The sequence below is a fragment of the Lontra canadensis genome, unplaced genomic scaffold (assembly GCF_010015895.1).
Source record: "Lontra canadensis isolate GAN:19392208 unplaced genomic scaffold, GSC_riverotter_1.0 scaffold3, whole genome shotgun sequence".
NCBI lineage: Eukaryota > Metazoa > Chordata > Mammalia > Carnivora > Mustelidae > Lontra > Lontra canadensis.
Genome location: NW_022630997.1, coordinates 20,370,626 through 20,390,266, shown reverse-complemented (window position 1 = coordinate 20,390,266; position 19,641 = coordinate 20,370,626). Strand labels below are relative to the sequence as shown.

At 39.5% G+C, this 19,641-nt stretch overlaps 1 protein-coding gene across 3 annotated transcripts in view; it reads right to left on the bottom strand.

Annotated features, from left to right (window-relative positions):
* Window positions 1–256: 256 nt before the first annotated feature.
* ARHGAP19 (Rho GTPase activating protein 19) overlaps window positions 257–19,641 on the bottom strand; it is a 61,744-nt gene continuing 42,359 nt past the window's right edge. Inside the window, exons 8-12 of one of the 3 annotated variants that reach the window (XM_032883220.1) lie at window positions 16,955–17,146; window positions 10,228–10,326; window positions 5,523–5,633; window positions 4,933–5,046; window positions 257–860 (exon numbers count right to left, since the gene is read on the bottom strand). In XM_032883220.1, coding sequence (XP_032739111.1) covers window positions 729–860; window positions 4,933–5,046; window positions 5,523–5,633; window positions 10,228–10,326; window positions 16,955–17,146 — 648 coding nt within the window. In that variant the 3' untranslated portion in view covers window positions 257–728. Of the gene's footprint in view, window positions 861–2,115; window positions 2,145–4,932; window positions 5,047–5,522; window positions 5,634–10,227; window positions 10,327–16,954; window positions 17,147–19,641 lie in introns of those variants that run through there. The other 2 variants (XM_032883226.1, XM_032883234.1) reach the window with 2 other exon arrangements.

Here is a 19,641-nt window from a genome sequence, read left to right as displayed (position 1 = left end):
AGTTTGGCAACCACACAATTACTTTGGCACCATGGAGGAAAGGGGAAGAGAGGGAAGGAAGGGAGGAGGGATAACGTTTAATAACTGGCATTTGTTAAAATATGGTATCATTCTGAATTCTCCTTTTTCAATAACGCAGGTCAAATATCCTACACCCTCAGGTCCAAGAAATTATTTTTGTAATTCCAGGAAAGCTGGAAGTTCTTTGGACAAATGGTATTGAGGAATACGGCCTCATGATCTCATGAGATCATGAGATCAAGAGCTTTCCCAAAGCTTATGGTGAAAAAACAAGGGAAAGATATCTGTCTTAGGCATAATTTAGATGACCTATCTAAAAAATGGCTTTAAAAAAACAAACAGCAAATTAACAAGAAACAACCAAAATAACACCCATACTATCAAAACAGAGAAAAGCCCCAAGTATCAGTTAAAAATAATATCAATCCACCAGGACTGACAGCACTTAAAAAAAAACCCAAAAACTGGCAGTTGAAAGAACTTTCAGATTTTTAAAAATAATATCTGCTAAAACAAATTCATGGAATGAGCACTGGAGCCCAGCTGGTTCTGCCCATTTACTGTGCTGTGTGAGCAGGTTGGCTGCTTAGTGGTTTCCCCACAATGCTTCAAAGACAAGAGAAAGAGATGCCAGCGCCCGTTCAGTAGACAGAGTCTGCAGACATTATCCAGTGAGTGCGGTTAGCGGTGTCAGTCAGGTCACAGGATTAGTTGACTTTCACAGTGCTAAACGCAGCAAGCTGCAAGTCCAAGCTTCTCTGAGCAGTAATGACGTCTGGCCCACTAAAGAGGAAATTCCAGGTGGACAACAGGAGTACTCTGGATCCTTCAGAGGAATCCTAGGTTGAAGAAAAAACAAGAATATTAAACACATTCATAAATATTTCTTTTTGCAATCATCCCACCTGAAAGCTAGAGAGGCTGTACTTAATATTTTCTACAAACTGAGGATTAAAGAGCTTAATTGAGAATTTATAACTTCTACCAAGTAAACATTACTTTGTCTACGTGCCTTAATCTCAATTCATTAAAACAACTTAATGGCAATAACAGCTACCGCTGTACTAAGCGCACATTTTGCACCAGACCTGCTCTGAGTTCCTTGTGTACATGATCTCATTTATCTTCACAACAATCTGTGCATGAGATAAAGCTCTTGCCATGTTACAAGTGAAGAATCTGAAGCCTACACAAATTAACTTTCCCCAAGATAAACAGATACAAGCAGAAAAGCTGGGAGTTGAACCAAAGCCTAAGTGAATGCAGAGCTCCGGGCCTTCCCACCACTATGCCTCTTGCCAGCAAATGTTTACTAAATGCCTAGTAGATGCAAGGTACTGTCAGCACCAGGAGGAGGAGAAGAACAGAAAACAGGAAGTCACAAACCTATTCTTAAGTCTGGCCCTTGTCTTCCAAAAGAGAAACTAGCTACAGATACCAGACAATACATGTGAAGCCAATAACTACAATAAATCATACTAAATGTCAACATTTTAGTACCTACCATCAATAAGCAACAGAAAAGGTACATCTGGCTGGATTAGCCAAAGAAGGTTTCAAAGAGGAGGTATGGTTTAGGTTGGCTTTGAAGAATGGGTAAGGTTCTCACTACTGGCGTACTGAAATAATGACCATTAATAAGAAAATAATGAAAATAATGCCCATTAATAAGAAGGTGCTAAATCGGGAGTTCTCATCTGGGAGTAAGTTTGCCCTCTCCTCCCCAGGAGATACCTGGCGATGTTTGGAGGCATTCTGGTTGTCCGAACTGAGGGAAGAAGGGTGCCCTGGCATCTAATGGGTAGAGACCAGGGGAAGCTGCTAACCATGGTACAATGTACAAGGCAGCTCCCCACGACAAAGATCTGACCCAAAAGGTCCACAGTGCCACCTCGAGAAGCCCTGTGCTAAAGAAATGCCTTTATGGAGTGAGCTCTTGATGATGATAGTAAAATGACATTATCGCCTTCAAATAGTAGTAATAGATCTTGTAAAAGATCACCATCAAAAACCTCCAGTTATAGTCATTGCATAAAAGAATTAGATGGCAGGTAAGTGGATCTGTGGCCTTGGAAACTGGAAGAGAGTTCAGATCTGGAAATGCAGGTCTGGGAGCAGTTATCCTACAGAGAAAAGAGAGCTGTGGGTTAGCCCAAGTTGCTGAGAGTTTTGTAAAAGCAAGAGCAGAGGTAAGCAGAGAATTCAAGATAGAACACTTAAAAACACAAAAAGTGGGGCACCTGGGTGGCTGAGTGGGTTAAGCCTCTGCCTTCAGCTCGGGTCATGATCTCAAGGTCCTGGGATCAAGCCCCGCATTGGGCTCTCTGCTCATCAGGGAGCCTGCCTCCCCCCTGCTCTCTCTCTGCCTGCTTCTCTGCCTACTTGTGATTTCTGTCTGTCAAATAAATAAATAAAATTAAAAAAAAAAAAAAACACAAAGAGGAGGGGCGACTGGGTGGCTCAGTCAGTGGAGCGTCCAACTCTTGGTTTCACTCAGGTTGTAATCCTGGGCTGGGGAGAGTGAACCCTTCATTGGACTCTGGGCTCAGCACGGGGTCTTCTTGTCTGTCCCCTTCTGCTCCTCCTCAACCCCACTCACATACAGTCTCTCTCAAATAAATAAAATCTAAAAAAATTAATAAAATGAAGAGCGGAGGGATAGGCCAGCAGTAGTAAGCTACCACAGAGATGGAAAAGTCACAAGGAAGAACAAGAATAAGGTAGCATCATGACAACCAAGGCAAGCCTTTCGGGCTATAGGAGGTGACCAAGGAGAGAACAAAATGGAAATGTCACTGCCTAATCTAATTCCAAGTGTTCGTTATCTGTAGACCCCCACTTTTCTGAATCACTAACATTTTTTTTTTCTAATTTTAAAGTAGGCTCCATGCCCAGCGTTCAGGGCAGGGGGACTGAACTCAACCCTGAGATCAAGAGTCACATGCTCTGTTGACCAATCCCAGCTGGGCGCACCTGATTCACTAACATTTTTGAGAATCTAATAAAACTATACATCCTGTCCTCCAAAAAGGCACCTACACATAAAACGACATCAACAATATCAGGAACTTGAGGGGTGTTAAGCCACTGCCTTCAGCTCGGGTCATGATCTCAAGGTCCTGGAATCGAGACCCGCATCGGCCTCTCTCCTCAGCAGGGAGCCTGCTTCCTTCTCTGTCTGCTTCTCTACCTACTTGTGATCTCTCTCTCTGTCAAATAAATAAATAAAAATTAAAAAAAAACAACAATATCAGGAATTTGATCAGAGCCCTTAGGAGGTCCACACATAACAGCTCAAGAATCCCGGCTCTAAATCTTTTTTTTTTTTTTTTTTAAGATTTTATTTATTTATCTGTCAGAGAGAGAGAGAGAGCATGAGCAGGGGGAGGGGCAGAGGGAGAAGCAGGCTCCCCACTGAGCAGGGAGCCCAATGTGGGACTTGATCCCAGGACCCTGGGATCATGACCTGAGCCAAAGGCAGATGTTTAACCGACTGAGCCACCCAGGTGTCCCTGCTCTAAATCTTCTTGCTAAAATGAACTTGGCTTATTTCCTTAATGCATTTCTCTCTCCTCAAAATATGACTGTCAATATAAAAAGACTTACCATTTCTTGATTCTTTTTTTTTAAGATTTTATTTATTTATTTGAGAGAGAGCATGAATGAGAGAGATCACAGAGGGAGAGGGAGAAGATTCCCTGCGAGCCCAACGCAGGGCTCGATCCCAGGACCCTAGCATCATGACCTGAACCGAAGGTAGATGCTTAACTAACTGAGCGGAGCCACTCAGGCTCCCTTTTTATTATTTTCAAAAAGGAAAAGTATATATGTCTGATACAAAACAATGTATCCTTTAAAAATAACTTACCCTTAGGTTTGATTCACCGACACCCATGTAGAAATACTTAGACACACATAACTCAAACACCCAACTCCCCTCAATCAGACAGCCCTGCCTACAAGTCAGAAGCAAGATGGAAAGAAAAAAGTGCTAAGATAATTCATTCAAGGATAAGGTCTGAGACTATACCAAAATCTAATCTTCTAGAGAAGAATAAAGATTTCTCCATAAGGGCTGGACTTTAGTTCTCTTCCTACTGCTGATGTCTCAAGTCATAATTATGTTCCTGTCTCAGCAGTAAAAAGCACATGTCAAACCAGGGATCACTTCATCTGCCATGTTCTCTCTAGTCGTAACTATTGCTACTTGTTAATGCATCTAAAACATTATTTCAATTAAGACTCATAAGAAATCTGTGAACTCAATGTAACTATTATGCTTATTTTCAGAGGAGGAGACGGGCTCAGAGAGAATGAATGGTTTTCCTGGGCCAGAAGAATGATGACTCAAATCAGGTCTAACAGCAAATCCCCTGGTCCTCCCCGTGGACCACACGGCTTCTTCAGAGGAAAGTACAGCAGCTGCTGCCTTTTACCAGAAGAGCCTGGGGCAACTGGCACTCTCCACGCCAAATAATCTTTTTTGTCCTAAGCATTCTCAAAAATATGTTGTATGAAAAAAAATATGTTGTACGGTATGATTTCCAGGGTCCGTCAGCTGTTTATTAGCTAGAAAGCCTCACTGAAGTCTACACAGAAAAAGAACATAGCTATTCCATGTTTATGGAGCAGATTCTAGCACTTCTGTACTTGGTTTCACAAATTAGTTTACACTTGCTTTTAATTTGCTTAACAAGTGTTCTTAAGATTTCTTTCACATGTGTCCCATCTGTCCAAGAATGCAGGGACTGTGTGGGTCTTCACAGCTCTACCCCCCGGCACCTGGGACAGTGCTGAGCAGATGATCAATAACCATCTGCTGAAAAAGACCCAGCCTGGCAACCTGACGTTGCTTCCGATACTGGGAATTCAAACACTACGACTGACGGACTAGACGCAGAAAGGACTTACGCTCGGTAAGAACACAGAATAAGTACAATCAGTACCTTTTTTCCCTTCTTTCTTCCCCTCAGGCCATTTCAATCTTGTTGGTGTCATCGTGACAGCTGGAGAGCCAGAATATAACTGTAACAAGAACATTTTAGTGGCTTAAATCTGCTAATGTCATTCCTACAGACTTTACTAACAGAATTATTTGCTTGTTCAATTTCCATGTGAAGAGTTTTACTGAGGCTGATTATATTTATATATCATTAGTCTTAACTGATTTTATTGCTGGCTTAATGAAGCTGCATGTGTGGGGCCCCTAGAAGGACTACCCAACAGATACCGCAGTGCCAGCCAGGCCCAGCTCCACAGAGTCTCCCAGCAGGAACTATTCCCTTCAGCACTGTTTGTGGATGTCCTTCACTGTATTTGCCAGCGCCGCATATACTGGCTATATCCTTCTGGAACTCCACATGTTTGTTTTGACCATCAGCATAAATGAAAGGATTTAGAAAAAGGCACCAGAGAAACACAGTAAAACAGGCGACAGTATATCAATATTTCTCCTTTCTACAAATGTACACAAAGAGGAAGGCCAAAGAACAGTATCTTACTAAGTTCATATTTTCTTTGCTGGCTCTCTTCAATTCACCAATGGCTACAGATTCCGGAGTAGGATACTTGTTTTTCTTTTCTGACATCATCTGATTTCCCAGGACCTTCCGCTGATTTAGGAAGAGAAAATAAGTGATTTATAAAGATCTATTATATCCGTATTGTAGCTAAACTGGCTGGTCTTTAAATCTATAGTTCCTTATTTAAAAAAAAATTCAGATTTCAAATAAATTTCAGATTTCTGATAAATTCTCCCAGGCCGTCTTATGCAAGGGAGGCCAAAGCATGTTACAAAAAATCCTGAAATCATTGCCTGCCTTTAGGTGATCCCTTTTCCTCTACATTTGAAATACCTGAAATATAAGAAAGTTTTACAGTTGATTTAAACTAGCTAATGCAGGCAAGTTACAGTGTGCTTCTAAGACCATTAAAAAAAACCACACAGTTATTTAGCCGTATGTTTTTAAAAGCTTTATTTATTTGACAGAGAGAAAGAGCACAAGCAGTGGTAGCAGGAAAGGGAGCAGCAGCCTCCCCACTGAGTAGGGAGCCCGATGCGGAACTCGACCCCAGGACCCTGAGATCATGACCAGAGCCAAAGGCAGACGTTTAACCCACTAAGTCACTGAGGCATTCCTAGCAGCATAATTTTTTCCCCCAAAGATGTGTCGTCCCTGGCAGCTGTTAAGAGTCCCCTCCCCACTCAGGGATACTTCTGCTAGGTCCACTCTAAGTCGGCTTCCCTGTCATGTCTTTGCACAGGATTAGAAAACTTGGAGAAAGTCTTTAAGAGTTTCTAATATAGCACAAGAGCGTACAGGCCATCTTAAGGGGGTCACATGACCATACTGTCATTCAGAGCACGACTAAAATCGCTTTCATCTCTGAACAGCTTAGAAGCTGACATAACCTACTATAATGGCTGATAGTGACAATTCTACCATCTTTGGGGAAATCTTCCCTTTTTTCTTCTTAGAGAATAAGTTTAAATCCCCAGAAAAGAACTTAACAAAACAAGAACATGAAACTCTGCAATATAAATCTTAGCAGCAATTTTTTAAAAAATTATTTACTTATTTATTTGACAGAGAGAGACAGCGAGAGAGGAACACAAGCAGTGGGGGTGGGAGAGGGAGAAGCAGGCTTCCCAAGGAGTGGGGAGCCCAATGCAGGCCTCGATCCCAGATGCTTAATGACTGAGCCACCCAGGCACCCCTCTTAGCAGCAATATTAAGAATATTCCAATATAGGGGCACCTGGGTGGCCCAGTGGGTTAAAGCCTCTGCCTTTAGCTCAGGTCATGATCCCAGGGTCCTGGGATCGAGCCCCGCATTGGGCTCTCTGCTCTGCAGGGAGCCTGCTTCCTCCTCTTTCTCTCTGCCTGCCTCTCTGCCTACTTGTGATCTCTCTCTGTCAAGTAAATAAATAAAATCTAAAAAAAGAATATTCCAATATAATAAATTATTTACATGAGAGAAATTCTGGAGGGAAAAGTCTAGCCCAAAAAAGGGATCAAAGAAGAATATAAATCGAATAGCTAAAACACAGAAATGCTGGAAAAATGAGACCACTACATCTTCCTTTCAGAAATCAGCTATCACCTCAGAGTAAGCTCAAATGGGGATGTCAGGAGCCATAGGACCGGCTATAAAGCTTCTAATGAACATTTTTTAAAAAGATTTTATTTATTTATTTGAGAGAGAGAAAGAGCAAGAGAGAACACAAACAGGGAGGAAGGAGAATAAAGGAGGAGAGGGAGAAGTGGGTTCCCCACCTGAGCAAGGAACCCCATGTGGGGCTCCACCCTGAGATCATGACCTGAGTCAAAGGCAGCCACCCAACCAACTGAGACACCCAGGAGCACCTCCAATGAACTTTCACTTTTTTCATTTTTTTTTTCCATTTCTTTTTTTTTTTTTTTTTTATGTGATGTTAGTCACCACACAGTACATCATTAGTTTTTGATGTAATGTTCCATGATTCATTATTTCCAACAAACTTTTAAAAAGACATTTCAGGGGCACCTGGTTGGCTTAATTGGTTAAGCATCTGACTCTTGGTTTCGGCTCAGGTCTTGATCTCAGGATGGTGAAATCAAGCCCCAAGTAGGGCTCTGCACTCTGCAGAATCTGTTCAGTGAAGAATCTGTTGGAGATCCTCTCCCTCTTCCCCTCCCCCAGCTCTCTCACTCTCTCTCTCTGAAATAAATAAAATCTTTTAAAAAAGGGGAAAAAAAGGAAAGTATCTCCTTAAAGAAAAAAAAGACATTTCATTACACTATCACTATTGAGCAAAAACAATTATCTATTAATAGCTCAAAAGTTTCTTCATTCATAATGAAAATATCCTGTTTCATAAAATTCGTTAATATTTATATTTAAAATTACTGTTCTAAAATGTCTTATACTGATAGAATTATAAGCTCTTTTATAATTCTAAAGTCCTAAATTCTCTCTCCATAAAGAAACGGGCAGCTGCCAAGAGGATACTCCATATTCACATTTCAAGCCACACTAGGCAATACATCTAGAGCCACTGCAGAACTTTCTTTCACTAGGATGAAAAAACTACACCCCTCTAGCTTCAGTTAAAGAAATATTTGACTAATAACTTTTCAGTTTATTTGACTAATAACTTTCTTGTTATCAATCAGCTCAATGACAGGAAGTCAGAGGCAATGACAGACTTCCAAGTAAAATGAACCAACAAGGATATTCATTTTATGAACTACATGCCGCAGGTGAATATACTGCTAGGGTTCTAGAAAAATAAATGACTTCTTAATTATAGTAAAATATATATAATACAAAACTTACCATTTTAGCCATATTAAGTGTATAGTTGAGCAGCATTAATTCCATTCACACTGTTGGGCAACCATCACCACCAGCCATCTCCAGAACTTTTTCATCTCCCCAATAGAACCTGGGTACCCACTAGACAATAATTCCCAATTCCCCCCATACTCTTAGCCCCTGACAACCACCATTCTACTTTCTTTCTCTATGAATTTGACCATTCTAGTTATCTCATATAAGTGGAATCATACAGTACTTGTTCTTTGTGACTGGTTTATTTCATTTAACATAATGTCCTCAAGGCTCATCGATGTTGTAGTATATGTTAGAATTTCCTTTCTTTTTAAGGCCAAATGATATTCAATTGCATGTATATACAATATTTTGTTTATCCATTCACCTGTCAGTAGACACTTGAAGTGGCTTCCACCTTTCACTTACTGTGAATAATGCTGCTACAAACATAGGTGTGCAAACATCTCTTTATGTCCTTGCTTTCAATTCTTTTGGGTGCATACCGAGAAGTGGAACTGCTGAATATTTAATTTTTTGAGGAATGCCATCCTGTTATCCATGACAGGTACACTGTTTTACATTCCCACCAACAGCACATGAGGGTTTCAATGTCTCCACATCCCCACCAACACGTGTTATTTTCTGGCTTTTTCCCTAATAGTCATCCTACTGTGACTTGCTATCTCACTGTGGTTTTCATTTGCATTTTCGTAAAGATTAAGTGATACTGAGCATCTTTTCATTTGTACATCTTCTTGGGAGAAATGTCTAAGTTCTTTGCCTATTTTTTAATTTTTTTTCTTGTTTTTGTAAGAGTTCATTATATATTCTGGACCTTAACTCCTTCTCAGACATGTCTTACAAATGTTTTGTTCCATTCTGTGAGTTGTCTTTTCATTCTGTTGATCACAAAGGAAATTTTGAGGGTAAGCAAGACTAATGCCTCAGAGGCTACTGGCCCCCACAGAATTGAGAGTGAATTCTAAACTTCTATTAATGATAATAGCTAAGACCAAAATGAGATTTAGATAATGTAGCAATGGTTAATAACTGCAGCTTAAAGAAAAAATATATATATTAATTTTATTTTTCATTTTAATCAGAGCTCCTTACTCTTGCTGGATTTATAGATTTTAATAATGTTAAAACAATTTTAAAAAGAAAAACAGCAGAACACAGAACGGTGCTTAATCTCTCTCCAAGTTAACCAGAACCTTGCCTTAGTTTATGCCTGAAAATTCGAACCCCATTATCATGTTATCTACTGCCATCTGATGGCAATATGCAGTAGCTACAAGTTCAGATCGTCCACAAGGATGTGTAAATTGAACAAGCATAACGACGGCATCAATAGCACAGAAGCAGATATTATACTTGTTTAAAAAAAATATTTTTAAGTAATTTGATACAAAGGAAGAGAATATACAACTGAATTAAAATGTTAAGCTTACAAAAATTTCAGCTACCTAAAACTCACTAGCCTATCAGAAAATCCATTTCCTAACCATTTCTGAAAGTCTGTCAACTCCCTCACTTCTCCATAGCTTCTGCAAATTGTGCAGTGAACCTTGTGGCACAAAGCAAAGAACTCTCCACACTGCTCAGGAATGGGGACTCTGTCCTCGGTCCTAAAGAGAAGGAAGGACCTTTCTTTTTCTCTCTAATCGTACAGCCCCTTCTCCAATTTGAAACACAGCAAAATGCTGTCAAAATTAAAAATGTTTTTCTAAATTCTATCTTTATCTTCTTACAAATGAACCCTTTACAGGATCCCAAAGAATAGAAGAAAACTGTTTATGCCTTAAAAAAGTCAGACTGTTAAGCTTTCTCAAAGTCAGACTGTTAAGCTTTCTCAAAGTCAATGCTAAAAATGACAGCATGGCATACCAACCTTAATAAGGCCACTGAAGGAACGTGAACGGGCTCTTTTCTGTACCCGAGGAGTAGGAGATTCTCGCCCTGGCGTTTGGATCACAGACTGTTTATTAAACTAAGAGAAAACAAACATTTTATTATTATTTCCCCCCATCAAGAGCTAGGATTCTACGACAATCAATAGCTAAGTGTAAATATCCAGACAAGTCCAGGAATAAGTAAGTCTGTACACAATATGGATTAGTAGGTTAGAAAGCAAATCTCAAAGGCAGAAATCATGTTGCCAAAAAAGTCAAAATTTATTAAATTACTCTAAGGAGATGGCACTTTATTTTCCTTTTTCTTATGTACTATAAAGTTGGAAGTATTACCCCTATTTTACAGATAAGGAAACCAAAACTCAGAGAGTTATGTAATTTGCCCACGATCTCAGCTGGTAATCAAGATTTTTTGGCAGAAAGTATCTTGGACATAGAGAGTGACTAGCACAACTAAAACAGTTCTTAATTTAAAATAAATTGCATGCAGAATAAAGAAGTTACTAAAGCTCTTTAAATGGACATCTATCATGATTGCTTGCCAATATTATCAGAGGAAATACATCAAAATAAAAAGTGATTAATTTTATCAATATCAGCTGTCTGTTTGATAGTATCTAACATGGAGAAATGCAAGATATAAAACACTGTATTGTCTCGATGTGGAAAACCCAGAAGTCTCCACCCCCAAATTACTAGAATTCATATAGCAATTCAGTAATGTGGCAAGATACAGTATCAATGCATAGAAATCAGCTGCTTTCTTACACACTAACAATGAAACCGTAGAAAGAGAAATTAGAGAATTGATTCCATTTACAATAGCATCAAAAAACCATAAGACACCTTGGAATAAACCTAACCAAAGACGTGAAGGATCTATACTCTAGGAACTTATGAAAGAAATTTAAGAAGACACAAAACAGTAGGAAAACATTCCATGCTTGTGGATCGGAAGAAAAAACACTGTTAAAATGTCTATGCTGCCCAGAGCAATCTATACTTTCAACGCCATTCTGATCAAAATACCAATGGCATTTTTCAAAGTGATGGGACAAACAATCCTAAAAATTGTATGGAACCAAAGAAGACCCCAAATCGCCAAGGAAATGCTGACAAAAACAAAGCTGGGGCATCATGCTGCCTGATTTCAAGCTCTATTACAAACCTGTGATCACCAAGACAGCATGGTATTGGCACAAAAACAGACACATAGACCAATGGAATAGAATTGAGAGCCCAGATATGGACCTTCAACTCCATGGTCAACTAATCTTCAACAAAGCAGGAAAAAATATTCAGTGGAAGAAAAACAGTCCCTTCAATAAATGGTGCTGGGAAAATTGAACAGCTATATACAAAAGAATGAAACTGGACCATTCCCTTACACCATACACAAAGATAAACTCTAAATGGATGAAAGACCTCAATGTGAGACAGGGATCCATCAGAATCTTAGAGGAGAATATATGCAGTAACCTCTTTGACATGGGCCACAGCAACTTCTTTCAAGACACATGTCCAAACACAAGGGAGACAAAAGCGAAAATGAACTTCTGGGGTTTCATCAAGATAAAAGGCTTCTGCATGGCAAAGGAAACAGTCAACAAAACAAATAAGCAACCCACAGAATGGGAGAAGATATTTGGGAATGACACTACAAAGATCTATAAAGAACTTCTCAAACTTAACACCCAAAAAACAGATAAGTCAAAAAATGGGCAGAAGACATGAGCAGACACTTCTCCAAAGAAGACATACAAATGGCTATCAGACACATGAGAAAGTGTTCTCATCATTAGCCATCAGGGAAATACAAATCAAAACCACACTGAGATACCACCTTACACCAGTTAGAATGGCAAAAATCGACAAGGCAAGAAACAACAAATGCTAGAGAAGTTGTGGAGAAAGGGGAACCCTCTTACACTATTGGTGGGAATGCAAATTGGTGTAGCCACTTTGGAAAACAGTGTGGAGATTCATCAAAAAATTAAAAATAGGGGCGCCTGGGTGGCTCAGTGGGTTAAGCCTCTGCCTTCGGCTCAGTTCATGGTCTCAGGGTCCTGGGATCGAGCCCCGCATGGGGCTCTCTGCTCAGCAGGGAGCCTGCTTCCCTTCCTCTCTCTCTCTGCCTGCCTCTCTGCCTACTTGTGATCTCTGTCTGTCAAATAAATAAATAAAATCTTTAAAAAAAAAAATTAAAAATAGAGCTACCCTATGACCCAGCAATTGCACTACTGGGTATTTAGCCCAAATATACAAACATAGTGAAAAGAAGGGCCATATACACCCCAATGTTCATAGTAGCAATGTCTACAATACCCAAAATCTGGAAAGAGCTAAGATGCCCTTCGAAAGATGAATGGATAAAGAAGATGTGGTCCATATACACAATGGAATATTACTCAGCCATCAAAAAGAATGAATACCCAACTTTTGCATCAACATGGATGGGACTGGAGAAGATTATGCTAAGTGAAATAAGTCAAACAGAGAAAATCAATTATCATATGGTTTCACTTATTTGTGGAACATAAGGAAGAGCATGGAGGACACTAGGAGAAGGGAAAAATATAGGGAGAGAAATCAGAATGGGAGACAAACCATGAGAGACTATGGACTCTGGGAAATAAACTGAGGGTTTTAGAAGGGAGGGGAATGGGAGGGATGGGTGAGCCTGGTGATGGGTATTAAGGAGGGCATGGATTGCATGGAGCACTGGGTATTATACATAAACAATGAATCATGGAACACTACATCAAAAACTAATGATGTACTGTATGGTGACTCACAACACAATTTTTAAAAAACCACTGTATTGTCTTATTTAATGCTTTGATTAGCCATTCATCTCCCCAGTTAAAAAAATAATGACCTAGTACTTAATTCTTCTATATATCTGCTTTTTCTAACTATAGTTTTTAAATATGCAAATTATAATTTTGCAAATTTTTATCCGTTCAGATTCAGTTCTGGAGGTTTAAAAAAATGACAATTTTAAAAAAAAATATTTTATTTATTTATTTGACAGAGAGAGATCACAAGTAGACTGAGAGGCAGGCAGAAAGAGAGAGAGAGAGGGAAGCAGGCTCCCACTGAGCAGAGAGCCCGATGCGGGACTCGATCCCAGGACCCTGAGATCATGACCCAAGCCGAAGGCAGCGGCTTAACCCACTGAGCCACCCAGGTGCCCCCCAAAAACGACAATTTTTATACATATTATACGGGTACCAAAAAGTTCTCAAAGTTAATTATCAGAAAATTTAGTCACTTCTAAAGAGCTTAGAAAGCAAGCATCCCTCCTGGATATATTGAGACAACTGACAAACCATCATTTCTGATAATGTTGGCCAGGTACAATAAGAGGGGCTCTCTTGTATCCAGCTGGCTGGAGCATCAATAGTTTCCTAGGAAGCTGTTTAGCAATGTGTGTCCAGGGTCTTTTCAAAACACATACTGTAGTCCCCCTTTATTCATGATTTTGCTTTCTGAGGTTTGCTACCATAATCAACCACAGTCCAGAAGCAGATGGTCCCCCTTCTGATGTATTTTCAGAAGGTCAGTAGTAGCGTAATGCTATGTCACAATGCCTATATATCATTCAGCTCACTTCAGCTAATCACATAAGCATTTTACCATCTTTTTTTTTAAAAGATTTTATTTATTTATTTGACAGACAGAAATCTCAAGTAGGCAGAGAGGCAGTCAGAGAGAGAGGGGGAGGCAGGCTCCCCACTGAGCGGAGAGCCCGATGCGGGGCTCGATCCCAGGACCCTGGGATCATGACCCAAACCAAAGGCAGAGGCTTCGACCCACTGAGCCACCCAGGCGCCCCAAGCATTTTATCATCTTACATCATCACAGGAAGGGTGAGTATAGTATAATAAAATATTTTAAAAGAAAGAACACATTCACATAACTTTTATTATAGTATACTGTTATACTTGTTCTATTTATTAGTTACCATTGTTAATCTCGCACTGTGCCTAATTTATAAATTAAACTTTATTATAAGTATGTATGAAAAAAATCATATATCCATGATTTTCAGGCATATACTGGGGGGTCTTGGAATGCACCCCCCACAGATAAGGGGCAGGAACGACTGTATTAAAAAATACACACCACCTATGAAGTCCTTACTCAAAAACTAAATAAATAAATAAAACTAATTGGTATTCAGATCAAGTTTCTAGAATTGGATCTAACTACAAATTTATCATAAATACAGTGAACTGATGAACATGTTCAATAACACCACAAGGGTGCAACCAGCAAAATCTAGACTGTGGAAAACAAACTATATGGTTTCTTTCACAAATAAAGGGCAGAGAGAGAGAGAGAGAATGTGTGAATATGTGTATTTAAATGTGATATAGTAACCTGGATTAGATCCTGGCACAGAAAAATGGCATTAGCAAAAAAACTTCTAAAATCTGAATAAAATCTCTAACCTTAATAGTAACAGACCAATGTTAATTTCTTAGTATTAACAACGTTAACATTAGGAGTGAAGGGTTCCCTTGGTAAAGGGTACGTGAGAATTCTCTATACTATTTTTGCAATTTTTCTCTAAATCTAAATTATGTCAAACTTAAGATTATTCAAACAAACTTTGGCAATTTTTTAGGGGTAAAACAAAAAGAGGGGAGAGAAAGAAAAACCTATACATTAATAGGGACCCAATAGCTATATCCAGCGAAAAAAAAAAAATGCATACCCTTTGGTCATCCACTTCTAGGAAAACTCTGCAATGAAAATTTATAAGCTAAAAAAAATCTAATTCCCAAATATGTCCAATAGTAGGCAAACTGTATATACATTAGGTTATATGTGATGAAATATTACACAGCATTAAAAATGTTCACAGCCTTTTAACGACATGGGAAATGATCATGATACAATGTTAAACGGATGGGAATTTTAAAAACTGAATATATATTATGACCTCAAACAAAAGAAAAAAATGTTAAATACATATATTCATGGAAAGAAAACACTCATAGAAGAAAATACTCCAAAACTTTTATCAGTGGTTATCTCAGGATGATTACAGGTGATTTTTCTTCTTTACACTCTTCTGGAGGTTGCACTGCTTCTATAGTGAATATTTACTATTCTTATAATCACAGAGAGAAAAATCAGGAAATAGTAAAATTATAGTTTCACCAAAACAAAGTGGCAGTATTTTAAATGTAGCCAAGGAGTTCACAAGGAAGCATGAGAAAATGTTTATGCTATAATGTTTAGTGAAAAAGAGAGAGAAAAGAAAGTATGTGGTATGACCCAAACTATGTAGAAATTTATTGACAGGAAAAAGTCTGAAATACCGAAAATGTAAGCCCTGGTGGGATGAATGATTTATTCTCTTCTTAACCTTCCTCATGATTTCCTATTTTTCTAAAAAGAGCAAAAATGATGTTAGTTTTTCCTTTGTATTACCTTAACCCTCTGCTTTCTTGATGACAGAAGTCATGACACTTGGCCCTGAACTGTTGTCTTAGTTTCCAACAAGAATTAAATCACTACACCACTTTGAAACTGCAATAATACTCAGCCAACGCCCTTGAAAATTTCAGTCATAACACAATTTGCTAAATCTCAAAGTAATTTCAAAGAGCATAACAGAAAACTTCTCTTAAAGGACTCTATCGGGGCGCCTGGGTGGCTCAGTGGGTTAAGCCGCTGCCTTCGGCTCAGGTCATGATCTCAGAGTCCTGGGATCGAGCCCCGAATCGGGCTCTCTGCTCAGCAGGGAGCCTGCTTCCTCCTCTCTCTCTGCCTGCCTCTTTGCCTGCTTGTGATCTCTGTCAAATAAATAAATAAAATCTTTAAAAAAAAAAAAAAAAAAAGGACTCTATCAATTGTTAAGAACAGCTCAGTTCAACATTTTTCTGAGCACACGGTTATGTCTGGCCCTACGCTTCAGATTAGGCATAAAAAAATAAAAACACAGACTTCCCTCAAGAAGGTCCAGTTGAATAAGAAGTCAAGAGGCTGACTATGCCTGTTCAGCTAAAATTCAAGAGGGACTGAGACAAAACAAATTTCCCAAGAAACTAACGAAGTCACGGGGATTTACTCAAACTACTTTAGTCTCAAAATGGCAAATGAGAGACCTAATTTTGCTTCCATTAACTCCAAAATAAACAAACTTAGCTACCAGAATTTCTACTTTCTAATATCAAACTAGGTCCCTGAATTTACAGTGTTTTCTGACTCATTAGTAAGAACTAGCACTTTTGCTCTACTGTGCCAGCCACTTTATATAGTCTCTAATCCTTATATAGTCATGAAACATGGATATTTCAATTACTATTTAAAAAACAAGGAAATTGAAATCAGAAAGATTAAATTATTTGCCAAGAAAATCTGAAGGATTTAAACTTTGGAACAATATATTGCAGCTGCCAGTTCTCTCTCAGCATGTTTGGTACATGACCAAAATTAGAGAAACTCTAACCATACTTGGATCCTTCTGTTTAACTCTAAAAATCCAAGAGCCTCCACTCCTTTCTTTAATGGGACAGTAGTTCAGAGACTGCCATTGAGATTCCACTGACAAGTCTGCTTTCCTGGCCAAGCCAAGCTTGGGCCAATAAGAGCCAAAAATTAAATGAGATTCTTAGCAGTATTCGTTAGTGATTCCACAACCTTGATCACATTCCAAAGCCCCACCACTGTTCCCCTGCCTTCGGGTACCTGTCTAATAAGTTGTTTCTTCTTTGCTGACTCTGGCATATTGTGAACATGTTGGAACAACTCTCTCAATGCCTCTTCCGTACGCTGCTGGGTCTCCTCCTGGTGAGAGCAGGAATCTACCCAATTCCGTTTCTGAGATTTTGTCAACTGGAAGGACTTAGTAGGACATGAAGCTATCAGATCAAGATCATCCTAGAGAAAATTTAAAAAGAAAAGCAAATTAATATATCCTGCCAGCTTTGTTTTCAGGTTTCTACAACCCTGAAACAAAAAAGGAGGAAGAAGTGGGGAGCATGGTATGCTCATACCTAGGAATAAGAAAAAATTTAAATAGAATTATCACATGAAAAGAAACCTATTAATTACAGGCTATATTAATAGCCCACTCCCAAAATCTGCCTAGAGAACCTAAATTTATTTAGAATATTGCTACTGCAGGACGCCTGGGTGGCTCAGTTGGTTAAGCACCTGCCTTCAGCTCAAGTCATGATCCCAGAGTCCTGGGATCAAGTCCCACATCGGCCTCCTTGCTCAGTGGGGAGCCTGGTTCTCCCTCTGCCTGCCTCTTCCCCTGCTTATGCTCGCTCACTCGCTCGCTCTCTCTCTCTCTCTCCTCTTTCTTTCCCTGATAAATAAATAAAGTCTTTAAAGAAAAAAAGAATATTGCTACCAAAAATTATATTTATGTAAGAGTACAATTTTCAAGGATGCCTGGGTGGCTCAGTGGGTTAAGGCCTCTGCCTTCGGTTCAAGTCATGGTCCCAGGGTCCTGGGATTGAGCCCTGTATCGGGCTCTCTGCTCAGCGGGGAGCCTGCTTCCCTTCCTCTCTCTGCCTGCCTCTCTGCCTACTTGTGATCTCTGTCTGTCAAATAAATAAATAAAAATCTTTAAAAAAAAAAAAAAAGGAGTTCAATTTTCAAAGCATCTTTTAATTACATGTAACTCACTGCTTTCCTATAAGGTAGCAGGGAAAGTATCATTTCCATTTGATAGAAGAAAAAATTGAAGTTAAGCCCTAAGTTTAAAGTCATTTAGATACTAACGTGATGGAGCCATCTGGAGACCAAGTGCAAAGGCTCTTGGCTGGTGCTCTTTCCTCCCTCCAGAATATGATGGGATAACTACATAAGAGTGGTTGGAGGGAAAGAAACAACTCTCTAAGAAAAGCTACACAACAGTTAAACTAGTTGACTAGTTGCAATTATACTGTTTTCCTGGTCACACCAAATATTTACTGACTGAAAAGCGGAAAGAAAGAGGAGCAGACACAAGAGCATAAGATGACAGCGTAAGTTCCTAACCAAGAAAGGCTAAATAGAGATCATCAAAAAGTACTTGTGAAGTTTTTTAAACTGCTCAGTTTTGAAGCTTAATAATTATATAGTCTTATTTTTTTTTTAAGATTTTATTTATTTATTTGACAGAGAGAGAGACACAGAGAGAGAGTACAAGCAGGGAGAGCAGCAGAGGGAGAGGGAGAAGCAGGCTTCCCGCTGAGCAGGGAGCCCGATGCGGGATCCCAGGACCCTGGGATCATGACCCAAGGCAAAAGCAGAGGCTTAACCATCTGAGCCACCCAAGCACCCCTATAGTCTTATTAATAAATACCACACATTTGCTTTCTAAGCCCCTGTGGTCTCAAGTCTTTGAGACATTTGACAGAGTGTTACCACTGAACCTGAAACAAGAATGTATTATAGAAAACCGTGATTTATTGCTGTAAAATATTTAATACATTTGCTATTTACAGCCTGTTTATATCGTATGCTATAAGAATGCACAGGGGGTGAGGGGCACCTGGGTGGCTCAGTCACTGGGCATCTGCCTTCGGCTCAGGTCATGATCCTGGCGTCCTGGGATCGAGTCCCATATCTGGCTCCCTGCTTGGCATGGAACCTGCTTCTCCCTCTCCAGCTCCCCCTGTGCTTGTATTCCCTCTCTCACTATCTCTCTCTGTCACAAATAAATAAAATCTTAAAAAAAAAAAAAATGTACAGGTGCTTTATGGAACCCTTTAAGCATGCAGTCTACACCATCACTCATATGTATAGGATACCATCCAGCAGTGGTGCATCTCTGAGAGGAAACAAGATGACTATGTGGGGGCACTCTTATTTCAACATGTAACTTTCAGTCTTTCTCCTTATCTCAAACTGACTAGATAACTTTGAACTATAACAGTAACAATATTTTGGGGCACCTGAGTGGCTCAGTCGGTCAAGCATCTGCCTTCGGCTCAGGTCATGATCCCATGGTTCTAGGATCGAGCCCCACATCGGGCTCCCTGCTCAGCAGGAAGCCTGCTTCTCCCTCTCCCACTCCCCCTGCTGTGTTCCTTCTCTTGCTGTCTCTCTCTCTCTCTCTCTCTCTGTCAATTAAATAAATAAAGAAAATCTTTAAGAAAAACAAAAAATAGTAACAACATTTTATTTTCCATGTTCCAAAAAACATTTATTTTCCATTTTTATTTCCCATTTGCCTTTACTCTGATTTCACACTTTGTTTTAAAAACTCCACTAATCTTTTTTTTTTTTTTTAAAGATTTTATTTATTTATTTGACAGACAGAGATCACAAGTAGGCAGAGCAACAGGCAGAGAGAGAGGGGGAAGCAGGCTCCCCGCCGAGCAGAGAGCCCGATGTGGGGCTCGATCCCAGGACCCCGGGATCATGACCTGAGCCGAAGG